This window comes from Phyllobates terribilis, unplaced genomic scaffold, assembly GCF_046119375.1.
Source record: "Phyllobates terribilis strain yellow unplaced genomic scaffold, ASM4611937v1 Scaffold_4__5_contigs__length_816908805, whole genome shotgun sequence".
In the NCBI taxonomy this organism is placed as follows: domain Eukaryota; kingdom Metazoa; phylum Chordata; class Amphibia; order Anura; family Dendrobatidae; genus Phyllobates; species Phyllobates terribilis.
This window is the reverse complement of record NW_027362764.1, coordinates 468,970,605-468,989,560: the sequence shown is the minus strand read 5'-3', so window position 1 is coordinate 468,989,560 and position 18,956 is coordinate 468,970,605. Positions and strand designations below refer to the sequence as shown.

The window sequence follows — 18,956 nt, the reverse complement described above, 5'->3', positions numbered from 1 at the left end:
AAACTTGAAGCTCTGTATCAGAGGTATGGAGCAATGAACTCAATTAATATATATTATAAAAATAATCATCACAAAACTTTAGACTTATAAAATAATAAAGAAACAATATGAACACTTTAAGAAAAGAAACATGCAAAACTGGCAGGTAAGGCTGGGTTCATTCCTGCATTTAGGGTTTTAGTTTGTCTGCTCCATTTTAGGAACAGACAAATGGAATTCATGTTCAAAACGGATCTGTTGCAAATCTGGTGAAAAACGCAAGCAGAAGTTCCCCCGTTTATTATTATGGGTTTCGTCAGAGTTTTGATATATATCAGTTTTTAGAAAGGAAAAAAACACAACAGGCAGAACTTTTTTCATTTTAAAAACTTACACGTAACAGAACCCAGACGGACCCCATATAACAGATAAAACATTTAATACATGGCATAAAAATGTAAAATTGTACCTCATGACTGTCTGTGTCATCTTCAGATTCTTTGGCTTTTTCTTCCCAAACAGATCTCATCATCTGGACTTTTTGAATGTGGGAAATTTCCTCAGTTTTTTTATTGGTACAGCACATGTCCATATTGTCCATTCTCAAAAGTTTCAGTGACATACAGATACTGCCATTTAGGTCACAATTGTTCTCATGTTCCTGATTCTCATACATCCTTTTCCCTGCACTTAATGTAACTTTTCGGTTTTATAAGTCTCCGTTACTTTGTCTAAAAGTAAAACAGAATACATACGTATGTAATATACACCATGATACAGAACAGTTTATTATTGCTAGTTTGTGGATAAAAATATTGAACAATAACATGGCAACAACAAGTCTTATATTGTTTCTCAAATACTCAAAGTAAGGGTGTACATAGAAATCATGCGTCCACATAGCAGAAGTCCTTATGGGCCCCCCTCAAAAAAAATAAAATTATGCAGTAGGTGGAGACATGGCACATTGTTACAGAAGGACATATCTACTAACTTTTATAGACGGAAGGACATGTATTGCAGTACTTCTAATGCTTACTGAAGCCCCTTAGTGTTCTCACCCACTACAATACTAGTTTCATGAAGTCTATAAAGTTTGATACCAACAAAAATGCCCCCAACCACAGCATGATATCTCCACAATCAATTCTTCCACAGTCCCTTCCACACGCACAGTATGATAACCCCAAAGAAACACCCCTCCCCCAGAAAGTATGATGTCCCAGAGTGTCTCCCACATAGTACGATACCCTCATAGTGCCATCAACACAGTGATGTCCCCACAATTCCCCATCATACATTATGAGGTCCCTGCAGTCCCAAAACACAGTATGATTGCCTCTAGAGTCCCACAACACTGTATGATGGTCATCACAGTCCCACAAAACAGTATAATGGCTTCCACAGTTCTACGACATAGTATGATGGCCCGCACAGTACCACAACATAGTATAATGACCATACACAGTCCTACAACACAGTATGATGGCCATACATAGTCCTCCACACAGTATAATGGCTCCCACACAGTATAAAAGCCCTCACAAAGCCCTGTACACAGTTTAATGGCCCCTCACACAGCCCTCCACAGTATAATGGCCTCAAACAGTCCTCCACACATTATAATACTACACACAGAATAATGGACTTCACACAGCATAAAGACCCCCACAGTACCCTCCCCAAACAGTATGATCACCCCCACAGCCCCACCCACAGATCAAATACAGTTGATGACCTCCAAAACTCTCCACACCTCATGATGGCCCCACACCCCCTTACACATACTATAATGGTATGACAGTATATCCCTTACACACAGAATGACAGCCCCATACAAGTACATTGATAAATAATCTACTCACCTCTCCTCATTTCCTGCTACTCCAATCTCTACAGCTTGTGGTCTGAAGCTCTACACAGAGCACCCGCTAGGTTGAGAATCAGAGTGGTGGAACAGGGAGTTGTCAGCTCCCTGTTCCATGATTGTTTTCAACTGTATCTGCATTCAAGATGCAGATGCTGTTGAAAGTGTGATGTCAGGCATGAATAACCTGGTGCTAGCACCAGGCCTCCCCAACTCATGGGCTGCATAGAGGCCACATGGTTGGCTGCTATTAGCAATATGCCACTGAGTCAAGTAATTACCATGAAGATCACAAATAAAACTCTATGTCGTCTGGCCACTAACTTAACACAATAGTTTTTCCTAGCTATAGTCCTACGGTTTAGTACCTCAAATCCAGAACTTTTGTCTTCCACATACTTGTGTTACTCAGACTTAAAGTCCAAATAGACTTTAGCAGCCATTCTGACATAGATTTCTACAGTGAGTACACACGTGGTCAAAATTGTTGGTACCCTTCGTTTAATGAAAGAAAAACCCACAATGGTCACAGAAATAACTTGAATCTGACAAAAGTAATAAATTAAAAATCTATGAAAATGAACAAATGAAAGTCAGTCATTGCTTTTCAACCCTGCTTCCACAGAATTTTAAAAAAAATTAAACTCATGAAATAGGCCTGGACAGAAATGATGGTACCCCTGAAAATAATGTGACAAAAGGAACATGTTAAATCAAGTTGTGTCCACTAATTAGCATCACAGGTGTCTACAATCTATTACTCCCTGCTGAGAGTAGCACCTGCCTCCTGAGCTCTAGAACTTCCAGGAGGAGGGTCGTAGTCTGCCTCTCTTCTCCCCAGGGAGAGGCAGGCTTCCTGGGAGGCCACCATGGCTTCCCAGCCTTCTGTTCCCCGGTCTATGCCGGCGGGAGACAAGGAGCTACAACAACCAGCCCAAGAGGGAGTGAGGAGATCAGGAAGGGTGAAGAAGAACATACCCACCAACTCCAACCCTGAGACGGTTCATCGCCCGCCCAGGGATGGAGACCGGGGCACCTCAGGCTCCAGGAACAAGAGTCCAGCAAGATCCTGGGGGGAGATGAGCTCCAGTGAGTCCCCGAGTTCCTTCTCCTTCCAAGTGGTTGCCATGTTGCGAAAATACGAGGACGCTGGCAAAGCACTAACCCAGCTGAAAGAGGAGCTGCGGGAGGCCCGGGTACTGAACAACCGGGCGTCCAACAAGGAAAAACCCGTGACCTCCTAGAGGTTTAAAGCCCTCAGAGACAAGGTGGTCAGGTCAGTGCTCCTCCGGGAGGGGATTGAGAAAAGCGCAGGTCCCTTCCTGGAGAGGTTTAAGAACCAGCGGCTGTTCTCGGAAATGAAGGGGTTAAAAACCTCAGAAGAACCGTCAGCCGGCGTCCTTAGAGAAGTGGAGGAAGATAAAGAGGTGACTGGAGTCCCAGGTTCTGGAGCAAACTGGGAGAGTGAGGGGCAGTGCCAGAGACCAAGTGGCCTCCCTGCAGGGCAGAGGACTCCGACAGCAGAGGCTGGAGTGTCGGGGGAGGAAGAGGAGGAAGAAGGTGGATTGCTGAGGGAGATCCGACTGCAAGAGTCACCTGTAGACCTGACTAAGTTTTCTTTTGGTGAGTACGAACCAGTGGAGGAGACAAAGAAAAAGAAGAAGACTGGAGGAGCTGCACAGGAGGTGGTGAGTTACTAGTATGTACCATTGTCTGATGTTGCGCCTGCCACCTCCTGTGTAAACCCCACGAAACCTAAAAGCACGGGCTCTGGAGTGGGTCCGAGGCAGAGGCAAGGTGGGGAGAGGAGGACGTCTGGCGATCTTGCCATCTGTGCGGAGAACAGTGCAGGGGGCGAGGCTGTGGAGGTACTCACGGTGCCGGACATAGGAAATCCTTTCTCTGCCCTCTGCAGCTAAGCTGGTTATCAACAAGGCCGGGGAGGCCGGGAGGGATGTGTGCGCCGCTGCAGGAGGGGGGCGCACCACTCCAGCATCGGGCAATGAGGCTCCTGGAGCCGGTGAAGTGAGGCGCACTGTGGTGACAGGGGCGCCGTGCGCCTCAACGGAGGTGAAAAAGCGTGCGGATGAGACAGGGGAGCCGCCTGCCAAGAATGTTGCTGCAGACAAGCAGCAGAAAAAACCATCTGCGAGGAATACTGGGCGCTCTGCTGCGACAGGGGGTCAGTGTGCCCCAGCGCCCAAAAAGGACACTAAGGCCCCAAAGTCTGTGGGTACAGGGCGGGCAGCAGTGCCCAACAACCAGTCTGCCCATGATGGGGAACAAAATGCTGCAGTAGGGGGGCAGGGTGCTCCAGGAGAGGACTTGCAGAAAGCCAGCAGCAACCAAAGGAAAACAGGTGTGGTGCTGCAGAAAAAGGAGTCTCTGGAAGTGCTCCCCTCCCTCGGCTCAGCAGGTGTGACTGCAGAGACACCAGATACAAGGGAAGAAGGAATGGATGTGACTGTGGAAGGTGCAGAGAACAGTGGAGTAAATGGTGGTAATGGGGTGACAAGTAAAGGGAATGAAAGTAGTGGTGCAGTGAATGATGGGAGTAATAGGGGAGTGAATGATGGGAGTAGTGGTGCAGCAAATGATGGGAGTAGTGGTGGAATGAATGATGGGAGTAGTGGGAATGATGGGAGTAGTGGTACATCAAATGATGGGAGTAGTAGTGGAGTGAATGATGGGAGTAGTGGTGCAGCAAATAGTGGGAGTAGTAGTGGAGTGAATGATGGGAGTAGTGGTGCAGCAAATGGTGGGAGTAGTAGTGGAGTGAATGATGGGAGCAGCACTGGTGTTGGTAGGGAGGAAGTAGGCGCTGGTCCTGCTGCCACCCCAGCATTGGCAGGGGCTTCAGCCCAAAGCTATTCAGGAGCAGTCAGTGCTGGGAGTAGTAGTGTGCCCTTGTCTGGTGGCCCTGGGGATGGTGACTTGCAACAGCAACTCCTAGATGCCCTGAGGAGAGGGGAGAGCTCAATCACTGTAGAGGGGAGGGAGGCTGATCTGTCTTTCTGGATAGAGAGACATGGTTTTTCAGCTTTCCAAGATAGAGGGGCAAAGACTGACTGGTCTCTGCCGTCAACGAAGAAGAGGAGTAACCGTAGGAACGTGGCCCGTCTCCAGTGGGTAAGCAAGGATGCCTGTCCTGATAGGTCGACGGTGGTTGAGCTCCTGCTGGGGAGTGGCTTTGCGCCATATGACATCTTTGCATTGATCCATCCCTACGGAACCTCCTACTTCGATGTCAGCTTCATGAGACCGGAGGGCCTTGAGATTTTCTGGTCTCGCCATGAGCTGGCTGGGAGTCGCCCCAGGTGGCAGGGTTTTTTCCCCTGGCAATAACCCACCAAAATTCAGTCAGGAAGGTGACCATTTTCACTAGTAACAAGTCGCTTTCCTGTACGGACATTACAACCTGGGTGGGTCGATACGGAGAGGTCACCGATATTCCCCAAAAGAATCTCGATTACCATGGTATCTGGTCAGGGGCCTCGACCTTCATGGTGAAATTGAAGGCTTCGGGAAACACTGTTACCCATATCCCTTCCTCAACCTTTTTGGGGAGGGATAGGATCTTGATTTTCTACCGGGGGCAGCCTAAGGTCTATCACAGGTACGGTACGGGGACCTTGGTCATCTTACTGCTGCCTGTAGCAGGATTAGATGTAACCTGTGTGGTGACCTCGGTCACCCGTTCAGTCGTTGTCCACATTCCTTCACCAATGCGGTCCTAAAAGTGGCGAGTGCGGGACAGGCGAAAGCAGGGACTAATCTTGCCGGTGAAGGGACCATTGGGGAGGGGGAGGAAGGGAATCGGTGAGTAGCAAGCTGCCAGCATCCAACATCAGGCGGCAGGAGCAGCGCCGTGGGAACAGGGGGCAGGGAGTACTGTCCCTAAACTCTGACCCAGGTAATTCACTTGCAGCTGAGGATCCTAAAGACAGCGAATTGAGCGAGGAAGTCAAGAGACTTGAAAGGGAAGAGCTAGAGGATGCCATGTCTTCCCAGGAACCCTCGTCTGGTGACAGTCTTGATGAAGGAGAGGGGGAGTGGTCACAGAAAAAGGGTAACAGGAAAACAACCAGAGGGGACCAAGTCTCGAGCTGCCTCTTTGGAGTGCAACCCCTCTGACTCTCTGGCTCTGATCCAGGTGCCATTGGAGGGTTCAGCAGCCCCCCCTCTGGTGTATCTCTCCAACCGTTTCCGGGCCCTCCAGGACCTCCCTCTGGAGGGGGAGGATGGGGACCCGGGGCCGGAGGTTGCGGGCAATGTGGTTGGGGCTCAGGAGATGGCTGGGTCTTCCTCTCGGGGGGCAAATACAAAGCCTTCTGGGGGGGAGACTAACCCAGGACCACCAGACAAGGGCAAGAATGTATGTAAGGAGAGAATGGATGAGTCTGATTGTCTTTAGTGCACTAAAAACCCGTCATTATCAGAGGAAGAGGTTGGGACTGTCAGTGGTGTGAAGAAAAAGGCTATCTAATTCAATCAATTATGATGGCGGCACCCACCCCGTTGACACTGGCAACTATTAATGTTTGCAGCATAAAGTCAGATGTGGCAAGGTACACGGCCTTTCATGTTCTTGGCCAACTTGACGCCGACATTTTGTTTTTGCAACAATATCAACCTTGCATAAAGCAAGGCGGGAATGGAGGCATGGGCCCTCCTACTGGTCTCTTGCGGCCGAGCCGTATAGCGGGGTGGTGGTCCTTTTTAAGACCGCAGCGGCTGAATGCAGATGAGTGATCGAATTAGAAATGGGGAGATGCTTGATCCTAGATGTCTCCATGGGGGTATAAGACGTTCCGCTCGTTAACATTTATGGTCCCCAGTCCAAGTGGGACTGCAAATGTCTCTTCCTGAAGAGTCGGCAGGTGGTTTTCGAAGGGGATTTCAACAATGTCACGAGATCCTGTGATAGAGGAGGTTCTGGAGACCAGCTGGCTTATGACTGCGTTGCGTTAAACAGGATAGTAAGTGAGCCTCAACTGGTGGATGTCCACATCCGGCACAATCCAGGCGACACGGGATTCACCATTGTTAGAGGTAGTGAGTGCAGGTCTAGGATAGACAGGTTTTATTTCAAGGAGGAGGCCGTCTCTTCACCGTTGTCGGTTGTGGAGGTGGAGTTCTCCAATCACTGTTTGATTATGTTTTCTCTGAATGTTACAGAGACTCCTTGGATGGGAAGAGGTTATTGGAAGCTGAATTCGTCACTCCTGGAGGAAGAAGCTGTAAGACGGTCTTTTGAGGAATTCCTTCAGAGCCAGGTACCATTGCTGGGACTAAGTAACACTAAGTCAGAGTGGTGGAAGATGTTCAAACATCGGGTGGCGAGATTCTTCCTGCAGCTCTCGAACCTCAGAAGCCTGAACAGGGATCGCCTGTATCAGTTACTGAGGAGGAAACTCAAGAATCTTGTCTCGACTGGAGGTAGCCGTGAGGAGATCTCCAGTGTGAAGTCCTTGCTGAAGAGGTGTCAGTACGATAGGCACGCATCTTTGGTTTTCGAGAGGGACTACGGGAAGTACTGCTCGCCCGACCCTTACAGAAACTGTAAGATGTCAGTGAATAGTAAGATAGTGACGGGGCTGATGGACAGTACGGGGTCCCTGAGAAGGTCCAGATCAGGGATCTTGGAGGTCGTCAGTTCCTACTACTCGCACCTCTTGGGCAGGAGGGAGCTGGATCGTGACAGGATGTCGGCTTTCCTGGCTGAATCTGTTCCTGAGCCAGGGGCTGACTTCTCGCTGGGCGGTTTGCCAGAAGTGATCAAAGAAGAGGAAGTAAAACTAGCGACCGATGAGCTTAGGCCCAAAAAGTCGCCAGGTCCGGATGGCTTAACATCTGAGTTCTTTAGGACCTTTAGGGACTCATTGGTCCTGCTCTTGACTCAGGTGTTTAATGAGTGTCTCCCCTCGGGCACTCTGCCGAGATCATTAAAGAGGTCAGCTTTGATCATTTTTTCAAAGGGTAAGGATCCGTCACGCATTGAGAATTGGCGTCCCATAGCACTTCTCAATGTGGACAGGAAGATTTTGGCTAAGATACTTTTCAACAGGCTGGTGAAGTTTGCACCCCGGCTCCTTTCGGAGGTTCACCACTGTTGCATTCCTGGCGGTAGCACTTTTAGTGCTGTTCTAGGTGTCCGAGAGGCCATGGAGCAAGGCAGGGTGGGCCTTTGGAAGGGGTTCCTGCTGACCCTGGATCAGGCAAAAGCCTTTGATCGGGTTAACCACGAGTACCTCATGTCCATTCTTTTGAGGTATGGTCTGCCTGGAGGGTTTGTGGACTGGCTTAAGACCTTGTATGCAGGGGCTGAGACTTTCCCTCTGGTAAATGGGTGGATTGGACAACCTTTCGGGGTAGGATCTGGTGTCCGCCAGGGCTGTCCTATTAGCCCTTTGCTTTACACGTTTGCAATTGATCCCTTCCTCAGAAGGATCGATTGTGGACCGTTGGCGGGGGTGCGGATGGACGAGGCGGCGCCGGAGGCTATCCTGAGGGTAGTGGCCTACGCGGACGATGTCAACCTCTTAGTTTTTTCACAAGAGGAGGCAGTGGTGGTGATGTCAGAAGTGGAGCGCTACTCGGAGGCATCCGGGTCCAAGGTCAACCAGGATAAGTGTGAGAGTCTCGGGCTGGGAGGCGGAGATCCCGGGTTTGATCTACCGGACACCCTCCCAGAACCCCAAGAACACTCCAAAGTCCTGGACATTGAATTCGGCCAGGGTGATTACCCCACGAAAAACTGGGAAGGCAGAATTAAAGGTGTCGCCCAAAGAGTGGACCAATGGAGGGGTTGGTCTTTGACCCTAAGGGAAAGGGTTGGCCTGTGCAAAGCTTTCCTGCTCCCCTTGCTAATCTACCTGGGCAGCGTCTGTGTCTTGCCAGAGCCTCTCTGGACACGGGTCTACAGTCTGTTCTTCCAGATGTTATGGGGAAACACACTGAAGCTAGTCAAGCGGGAGGTCACTTACCGCAACCGGATATTATGGGGTTTGAATATGGTGAACCCCGTGGTGTTCCTAGTGAACACCTTCTTGAAAGTGAATGTGGCAAACCTCTGGAAAGAGAGGGCTCCTCCGTGGGTATTCTCCTACAAGGGATGGTTTCAGCCTTTCTTCCAGGAATGGGAGACGAGGGGAAGATTGAAGGATCTTCGCACACCACTTGGGCATCTCCTGGCTTATGCTAACCCGGTTCTGAAAATGATCCGCCGGTGGGGTCTGGGAATGTCGGAGGTGAGGTCCCTCCCGAGGAAACTCCTCGATATGAGGGTCTTGCTTTCTCATTTTTAGAGTCCATTGGTCCTCAAGGACTGCCCAAGTCGGGATCTGGAGATTGGGTTGAGTTTGTTAAATTCTAGCAGGATCCCCAAGAAGTACTGGGACTTGACTTGGCGCTGCTTCCAAGGTAAGTTGTATGTGAGGGACAATTTGAAGTAAAGGAGCTCCGAGGACAGGAATTGCCCCCGTGAGGCTTGTGCTAACGTGCTGGAAAGCATGGAACACTTCCTGCTTCATTGTCCCTTTAATACTGAGGTGTACAACAGGGTGGGAGCTTCCATTGGTTGGCCGCGGCTGGCTACTCTGTCCTATGCCGGGTGGGCCTATGGAGCGTTCGGAGACCTTGGGGGAAGGGACCGAACCACTTTATTCATAGTAAGCGCAGTGGTAAGGTATTTCATGTGGAACGCACAAGTTTTAGTTTCGACGCAGAGCAAAATCCTCCATGTAGATGAAGTTTGTAGGAACATCCTAGGTGACCTGGTGAAGCTACGTTTTCTGGAGTATGAAAGACTGGGTGCCCGGAGGGCGGCCCATATCTGGAGGGGCTTTTCCTTCAGGGTGCCTTAGTCCGGTAGTACTCCTACTGTATATCCTGGTGGTGGGCTGATGTCTTTGCACCCTAGATTTTTGTTCTGTATTTCTGTCTCCTGAATAGAAGGTTTGCTGGCATCGAACTTGAGCCTTAGTTGGTGAGTATGCAGGTTGTGTTCTGTAATGTTGGTTTCTGTATATATTGTATATAATGTATAATAGGGTTTTTTAGTTAGGTTAGGTGGGGGATTTGGGGTGTTTTCATCAGTGGTGATAAGAGGACTGATCCGGCCTGGTCTAGGGCCCGCCTGGGGTAAAACTTTGGGGCCTGATCTTAGCTCGGAGTATCCTGAACTTTGTGGCCAGAGCTCTTCTAAAGAGATAAGAGGTGAACTTCAAGCTCAAGGAACATGAGTGTCAGATCGCACCATGCGTTGTTGTTTGATCCAAAGTGGACTTCATGGGAGATGACCAAGGAGAACACCATTGTTGAAAAAAAAATCATAAAAAAGCCAGACTGGAATTTGCCAAACTACATGTTGACAAGCCACAAAGTTTTCTGGGAGAATGTCCTATGGCCAGATGAGACAAAAATGGAAGTTTTTGGCAAGGCGCATCAGCTCTATGTTCACAGATGGAAAAATGAAGCATATCAAGAAAAGAACACTGTCCCTACTGTCAAACATGGAGGAGGCTCTGTTATGTTCTGGGGCTGCTTTGCTGCATCTGGCACAGGATGTCTTGAATCTGTGCAGGGTACAATGAAATCTCAAGACTATCAAGGGATTCTAGAGAGAAATGTGCTGCCCAGTGTCAGAAAGCTTGGTCTCAGTCATAGGTCACGGGTCTTGCAACAGGATAATGACCAAAAACACACAGCTAAAAGCACCCAAGAATGGCTAAGAGGAAAACTTCGGACTATTCTGAAGTGGCCTTCTATGAGCCCTGACCTAAATCCTATTGAGCATCTTTGGAAAGAGCTGAAACATGATGTCTGGAAAAGGCAACCTTCAAACACGAGACAACTGGAGCAGTTTTCTCATGAGGAGTGTGCCAAAATACCTGTCGAGAGATGCAGAAGTCTCATTGACAGTTACAGGAATCGTTTGATTGCAGTGATTGCCTCAAAAGGTTGTTCAACAAAATATTAAGTTAAGGGTACCATCATTTCTGTCCATGCCTATTTCATTTAATTTTTTTTTAAATTCTGTGGAAGCAGGGTTGAAAAGCAATGTCTGACTTTCATTTGTTCATTTTCAAAGATTTTTAATTTATTATTACTTTTGTCAGATTCAAATTATTTTTGTGACCATTGTGGGTTTTTCTTTCATTAAACAAGGGGTACCAACAATTCTGACGACGTGTGTATATCAGCTTCATGAAGTGTAATTCCCCTATTCACCAGAATTTCAACAGAATTCACTAAAATTGCATAAACTACAACAGAAATATACAGTCATATGAAAAAGTTTGGGCACCCCTATTAATCTTAAGCTTAATGTTCTATAAAAATTGGTGTTTTTGCAACAGCTATTTCAGTTTGATATATGTAATAACTGTTGGATACAGTAATGTTTCTGCCTTGAAATGAGGTTCATTGTACTAACAGAAAATGTGCAATCTGCATTCAAACAAAATTTGACAGGTGCATAAGTATGGGCACCTCACCAGAAAAGTGACATTAATAGTTAGTAGATCCTCCTTTTGCAAAAATAACAGCCTCTAGTCGCTTCCTGTAGCTTTTAATGAGTTCCTGGATCCTGGATGAAGGTATTTTTGACCATTCCTCTTTACAAAACAATTCCAGTTCAGTTAAGTTTGATGGTCGTCGAGCATGGACTGCCCTCTTCAAATGATCCCACAGATGTTCAATGATATTCAGGTCTGGGGACTGGGATGGCCATTCCAGAACATTGTAGTTGTTCCTCTGCATGAATGCCTGAGTAGATTTGGAGCGGTGTTTTTGATCATTGTCTTGCTGAAAGATCCATCCACTTTGTAACTTCATATTTATCACTGATTCTTGAACACTATTGTCAAGAATCTGCTGATACTGAGTGGAATCCATGCGTCCCTCAACTTTAACAAGATTCCCAGTGCCAGCATTGACCACACAGCCCCAAAGCATGATGGAACCTCCACCAAATTTTACTGTGGGTAGCAATTGTTTTTCTTGGAATGCTGTGTTTTTTTGCCACCATGCATAATGCCTTTTTGTATGACCAAATAACTCAATCTTGATTTCATCAGTCCACAGGACCTTCTTCCAAAAAGAAATTGGCTTCTCCAAATGTGCTTTTGCATACCTCAGCCAACTCTGTTTGTGGCGTGCTTGCAGAAACGGCTTCTTTCGCATCACTCTCCCATACAGCTTCTCCTTGTGCAAAGTGCCTTGTATAGTTGACCGATGCACAGTGACACCATCTGCAGCAAGTTGATGCTGCAGCTCTCTGGAGGTGGTCTGAGGATTGTCCTTGACTGATCTTACCATTCTTCTTCTCTGCCTTTCTGATGTTTTTCTTGGCCTGCCACTTCTGGCCTTAACAAGAACTGTCCCTGTGTTCTTCCATTTCCTTACTATGTTCCTCACAGTGGAAACTGACAGGTTAAATCTCTGAGACAGCTTTTTGTATGCTTCCCCTGAACAACTATGTTGAATAATCTTTGTTTTCAGATCATTTGACAGTTGTTTTGAGGAGCACATGATGCCACTCTTCAGAGGAGATTCAAACAGGAGAACAACTTGCAAGTAGCCACTTTAAGTAGCTTTTCTCATGATTGCATACACCTGGCTATAAAGTTCAAAGCTCCATGAGGTTACAAAACCAAAAAAAGTGCTTTAGTAAGTCAGTAAAAAGTAGGTAGGAGTATTTAAAACAAGAAAATGATAAGGGTGCCCATACTTATGCACCTTTCAAATTTTGTTTGAATGCAGATTGCACATTTTCTGTTAGTACAATAAACCTCATTTCAAGGCAGAAACATTACTGTGTCCAACAGTTATTACATATATCAAACTGAAATAGCTGTTGCAAAAACGCCAATTTTTATAAAACATTAAGCTTAAGATTAATAGGGGTGCCCAAACTTTTTCATATGACTGTATACCAGTCCCTGACTGAAGTAATACATTTGGCATATCTAACTCCAGTGCACCTTTCTTGAGACTACACTACACAATTCCATTCTGGATGAATCAAGGTCTGTGAGATGTCATGAGTCAGTTTAAGTACAGTACAGACCAAAAGTTTGGACACACCTTCTCATTTAAAGATTTTTCCATATTTTCATGACTATGAAAATTGTACATTCACATTGAAGGCATCAAAACTATGAATTAACACATGTGGAATTATATACTTAACAAAAAAGTGTGAAACAACTGAAAATATGTCTTATATTCTAGGTTCTTCAAAGTAGCCACCTTTTGCTTTGATGACTGCTTTGCACACTCTTGGCATTCTCTTGATGAGCTTCAAGAGGTAGTCACCGGAAATGGTCTTCTAACAATGTTGAAGGAGTTCCCAGAGATGCTTAGCACTTGTTGGCCCTTTTGCCTTCACTCTGCGGTCCAGCTCACCCCAAACCATCTTGACTGGGTTCAGGTCTGGTGACTGTGGAGGCCAGGTCATCTGGCGTAGCACCCCATCACTCTCCTTCTTGGTCAAACAGCCCTTACACAGCCTGGAGGTGTGTTTGGGGTTATTGTCCTGTTGAAAAATAAATGATGGTCCAACTAAACGCAAACCGGATTGAATAGCATGCCGCTGCAAGATGCTGTGGTAGCCATGCTGGTTCAGTATGCCTTCAATTTTGAATAAATCCCCAACAGTGTCACCAGCAAAGCACCCCCACACCATCACACCTCCTCCTCCATGCTTCACGGTGGGAACCAGGCATGTAGAGTCCATCTGTTCACCTTTTCTGCGTCGCACAAAGACACGGTGGTTGGAACCAAAGATCTCAAATTTGGACTCATCAGACCAAAGCACAGATTTCCACTGGTCTAATGTCCATTCCTTGTGTTCTTTAGCCCAAACAAGTCTCTTCTGCTTGTTGCCTGTCATTAGCAGTGGTTTCCTAGCAGCTATTTTACCATGAAGGCCTGCTGCACAAAGTCTCCTCTTAACAGTTGTTGTAGAGATGTGTCTGCTGCTAGAACTCTGTGTGGCATTGACCTGGTCTCTAATCTGAGCTGCTGTTAACCTGCGATTTCTGAGGCTGTTGACTTGGATAAACTTATCCTCAGAAGCAGAGGTGACTCTTGGTCTTCCTTTCCTGGGGCGGTCCTCCTGTGAGCCAGTTTCTTTGTAGCGCTTGATGGTTTTTGCAACTGCACTTGGGGACACATTCAAAGTTTGCCCAATTTTTCGGACTGACTGACCTTCATTTCTTAAAGTAATGATGGCTACTTGTTTTTCTTTACTTAGTTGCTTTTTTCTTGCCATAATACAAATTCTAACAGTCTATTCAGTAGGACTATCGGCTGTGTATCCACCAGTCTTCTGCACAACACAACTGATGGTCCCAGCCCCATTTATAAGGCAAAAAATCCCACTTATTAAACCTGCCAGGGCACACCTGTGAAGTGAAAACCATTTCCGGTGACTACCTCTTGAAGCTCATCAAGAGAATGCCAAGAGTGTGCAAAGCAGTCATCAAAGCAAAAGGTGGCTACTTTGAAGAACCTAGAATATAAAGACATATTTTCAGTTGTTTCACACTTTTTTGTTAAGTATATAATTCCACATGTGTTAATTCATAGTTTTGATGCCTTCAGTGTGAATGTACAATTTTCATAGTTATGAAAATACAGAAAAATCTTTAAATGAGAAGGTGTGTTCAAACTTTTAGTCTGTACTGTATGTAATCTGCACAACACTTTAATTAGATATGTTTTCTGACCCCTAAAAATAACTCTAAACTACCACCCATTAGATGTCTCTCTTCTAACTTGTTTCCGTCTCCATGTTGTCACGTGCAATCTGTCTCCAGCAGCAGAGATGTTGAGGTGATTTACAAGAAGTGGGGCCAAGTCTTTTTCTTTTTGATCCTACTTTCCTGTTTGTTAAACTACATATAGGTATAACTGAGGAGCAGGGTGTTCATTTGCCATTGGACAGTGGCAGGCTGAATACATGTTGGGAAGTAAAGGAAAAAAGTACCAATACTAATAGAGCTGGCAGTATTTGATGGCTATGTGCTGATGAACAAAAACCGCCAACTCAAAATCAACCAATGACAAGATTCAGTGCATGAGAATTGTGACAGTTCCTAGACATATTAATCTTATACAGTATATGTAGCAAAATCTGCTGTTACTGGATGCTATTTTAAACCCCTTCAACACCCTAGACTATTTGCACCTTAATGACAAGGCCAATTTTTACAATTCTGACTAGTGTCACTTTATGAGGTAATAACTCTGGAACGCTTCAACGGATCCCATTGATTCTGAGACTATTTTTTCGTGACATATTGTATTCATCATAATGGTAAAATTTATTCGATGTGACTTGCGTTTATTTGTGAAGAAAAGCGGAAATTTGGCAAACATTTTTCAATTTTCAAACTTTGAATTCTTATGCCCTTAAATAAGAGAGATAAGTCACACAAATAGTTAATAAATAACATTTCCCACATGTCTACTTTACATCAGCATAATTTTTTAAACAATTTTTTTTTTATTAGGAAGTTATAAGGGTTAAAAGTTGACCAGCGATTTCTCATTTTTCCAACCAAATTAACAAAAAACATTTTTTTTTAGGGACCACATCACATTTGAAGTGACTTTAAGGGGTCTATATGACAGAAAATACACAAAAGTGACACTTCTAAAGGTGCTCTAAACCACATTCAAGCCATTTGAATGCAGGCGCTTCACAGGAATTTTTGGAATGTGGAAGAAAAAAATGAACATTTAACTTTTTTTCACAAAATTTTGCTTTAGACATTTTTTCGTGGTACCTTACTTTCGCAAGGGTACCAAGAAAAAATGGACCACAAAATTTGTTGTGACATTTCTCCTGAGCATGCCGATACCCCATATTTGAGGGAAAACCACGGTTTGGGCACACGGCAAGGCTTGGAAGGGAAGGAGCGTCATTTGACTTTTTGAATGTAAAATTTGCTTGAAACGGGACACCATGTCCCGTTTGGAGAGCCCCTGATGTGCCTAAGCAGTGGAAACCCCCCACAAGTAACACCATTTTGGAAACTAAACCCCTCAGGGAACTTATCTAGATGTATGGTGAGCACCTTGAACCCCCAAGTGCTTCACATAAGTTTATAACATTGAGACGTGAAAACAAAAATTTCACATATTTCCCACAAAAATGTTTTTTAGCCCCAAATTTTGCATTTTCATAAGGGTAACCTAAGAAATTGCACTCTACAATTTGTTGTGCAATTTCTCCTGAGTATGTCAATACCCAATATGTGGAGGAAAGCTACAGCTTGGGCGCACAGCAGGGCTTGGAAGGGAAGGAGCGCCATTTGACTTTTTGAATGCAAACTTTGCTTGAATAATTAGCGGGCGCCATGTTGCATTTGGAGAGCCCCTGATGTGCCTAAACAGTGGAAACCCCCTACAAGGGACACGATTTTCGAAACTAGACCCCCCAGGGAACTTATTTAGATGTGTGGTGAACACCTTGAACCCCCAGGTGTTTCGCAGAAGTTTGAGACGTAAAATTAAAAATGTAACATTTTTCCCATAAAAATGTTCTTTTAGCACCAATTTTTTTTATTTTCACAAAGGTAACTGGAGAAAATGGAATCCAACATTTGTTGTGCAATTTCTCCTTAGTACGCCGATACCTCATATGTGGGGGAAAACTATTGTTTGGGCGCATGGCATGGCTCGGAAGGGAAAGAGCACCATTTGACTTTTTGAACTCAAAATTTGCTGGAATCATTAGCGGACACCATGTCCTGTTTGGTGAGCCCCTTATGTGCCTAAACAGTGGAAACCCACCACAAGGAACACCATTTTGGAAACTAGACCCCCTCAGGGAACTTATCTAGATGTGTGGTGAGCACCTTAAATGCCCAGGTGCTTCACAGAAGTTTATAATGTTGAGCTGTGAAAATAAAAAATTAAATTTTTCCAACAAAAATTTTATTTTAGCTCCAATTTTTTTATTTTCACAAGGGTAACAAGAGAAATTGCACCATACAATTTGTTGTGCAATTTCTCCTGAGTATGCCGATATCCCATATGTGGCTCAGAAAGGAAGGAGTGATGTTTTCGAACGCAGACTTTGATGACATGGCCTGCGGGTGTCATGTCACGTTTGGAGAGTCCCTGATGTGACTAAACAGTGGAAACCCCCCACAAGTGACCCCATTTTGGAAACTAGACCCCTCAAGGAATTTATCTAGACATGTGATGAGCAAGTTGAACCCCCAGGTGCTGCACAGAATTTTACAACTTTGATCTGTGAAAATGAGAAAATACATATGTTGCCTACAAAAATTTTGTTTTAGCCCCAAATGTTTTAATTTTCAGAAATATAGCAGGAGAAAATTGACCCCAAAATTTGTTGGTACAATTTCTCCTGAGTAACCGATACACCATATGTGGTTGAAAACTACTTTTGAGACACAGTGCAAAGCACAGAAGGGAAGAAGCGCCATAGTGAAGTTCAGATTTTGCTGGAATGGTTTGAGGATGTCATGTCCGATTGGCAGAGCTCCTGAGGTGCTGTTATGAACTGCTACAAACACTAAGGAAAGAAAGGAAAACTGTCCCTACAATAGGACTAAGCTGATTCCCTACGATGCAGCGGGGGACCTGTTCCTTGTGAACAGACCCGCCTAAGTCCTCGGCTAGTCTGAACGCAGACCTATAGATATAAGGGAGGGGTCCCTACAAGAACTAAGGACTGGGATATAGTTGGACACCTCCTAGCAGAAATTGTAGCATAGAAAAGACAAACAAACAGAAGTACTAGTGGTCAAAAGACCAAGCAAACTACAGAGTAAGGTACAAGGCACCTGGCTAGCTTAAGAGTAAATGTAACACTGAAGTCCAGCAAGGCCAGGAGGGCGGAGCTGGATTATAAAGGCAAAAAGTCATGTGACCAGCAAAAATAGAAAAAACTAACAGGAGGGTTCTAACAGTACCCCCTCTTCTATGAGGATCCTCCGGATCCTCCAGGCCCAGGTCTATCAGGAAACCTCCTGTGAAACGCTCCGACAAGTCTAGGAGCAGAGACATCATCCGCCCTTACCCAGGAGTTATCCTCGGGACCGAAACCTTTCCAAGTGACGAGATACTGCATTCTCCCTCTATGCCATCTAGAATTAAGAATGCGAGAAATTTCATATTCACCGTCTTCCTCCACCGGAGGAACAGAGACAGTGGCGTCCCTATCAGAAACATCAGTTTTTTTCAATAAGGAAACATGAAACACCGGATTAATCTTCCAGGAGGTAGGAACCTCCAACCTAACAGCAGTTTGGTTAACTACCTGAAGCACCTTAAACGGTCCTACACTGTTATGAACTGCTGCAAACACTAAGGAAAGAAAGGAAAACTGACTAAGCTGATTCCCTACGATGCAGCGGGGGACCTGTTCCTTGTGAACAGACCCGCCTAAGTCCTCGGCTAGTCTGAACGCAGACCTATAGATATAAGGGAGGAGTCCCTACAAGAACTAAGGACTGGGATATAGTTGGACACCTCCTAGCAGAAATTGTAGCATAGAAAAGACAAACAAACAGAAGTACTAGTGGTCAAAAGACCAAGCAAACTACAGAGTAAGGTACAAGGCACCTGGCTAGCTTAAGAGTAAATGTAACACTGAAGTCCAGCAAGGCCAGGAGGGCGGATTATAAAGGCAAAAAGTCATGTGACCAGCAAAAATAGAAAAAACTAACAGGAGGGTTCTAACAGGTGCCAGAACAACAGAAACCCCATATGTGACCTCATTTTACAAACTTCATCCCCCAATGAATTCATCTAGTTGTGCAGTAATCGTATTGACACCACATTTGCCTCATAGAATTTTATACTATTGGGTGGCAAAGAAAGAATAAATTACATTTTTACCACTAAAATGTTGTTTTAACCCCAAGTTCTTAAGTTTTCTGAAGGCTAATAGGAGAAATTTTTACAACAAACTGAGGTCTGAGGTCCATTTTTTCCTGAGTAAGCCAATACCCTACATGTAAATCGGGAAATACTTCTCAGACACAGTACAAAGCTCAGAAGGGAAGGAGCTCCATATTATAGTGCAGATTTTACTGTTACGGTTTGCGGGTGCCATGACGCACTG

The 18,956-nt window shown here is 45.4% G+C and overlaps 1 protein-coding gene across 2 annotated transcripts in view; it reads right to left on the bottom strand.

Annotated features, from left to right (window-relative positions):
- The window catches only part of MYLK4 (myosin light chain kinase family member 4), a 291,340-nt gene that overhangs the window by 189,256 nt on the left and 83,128 nt on the right, over positions 1 to 18,956 (bottom strand). For both annotated transcript variants that reach the window (XM_073678684.1, XM_073678685.1), the window contains exon 2: positions 449 to 710. In XM_073678684.1, coding sequence (XP_073534785.1) covers positions 449 to 655 — 207 coding nt within the window. In that variant the 5' untranslated portion in view covers positions 656 to 710. The remainder of the gene's footprint in view (positions 1 to 448; positions 711 to 18,956) is intronic.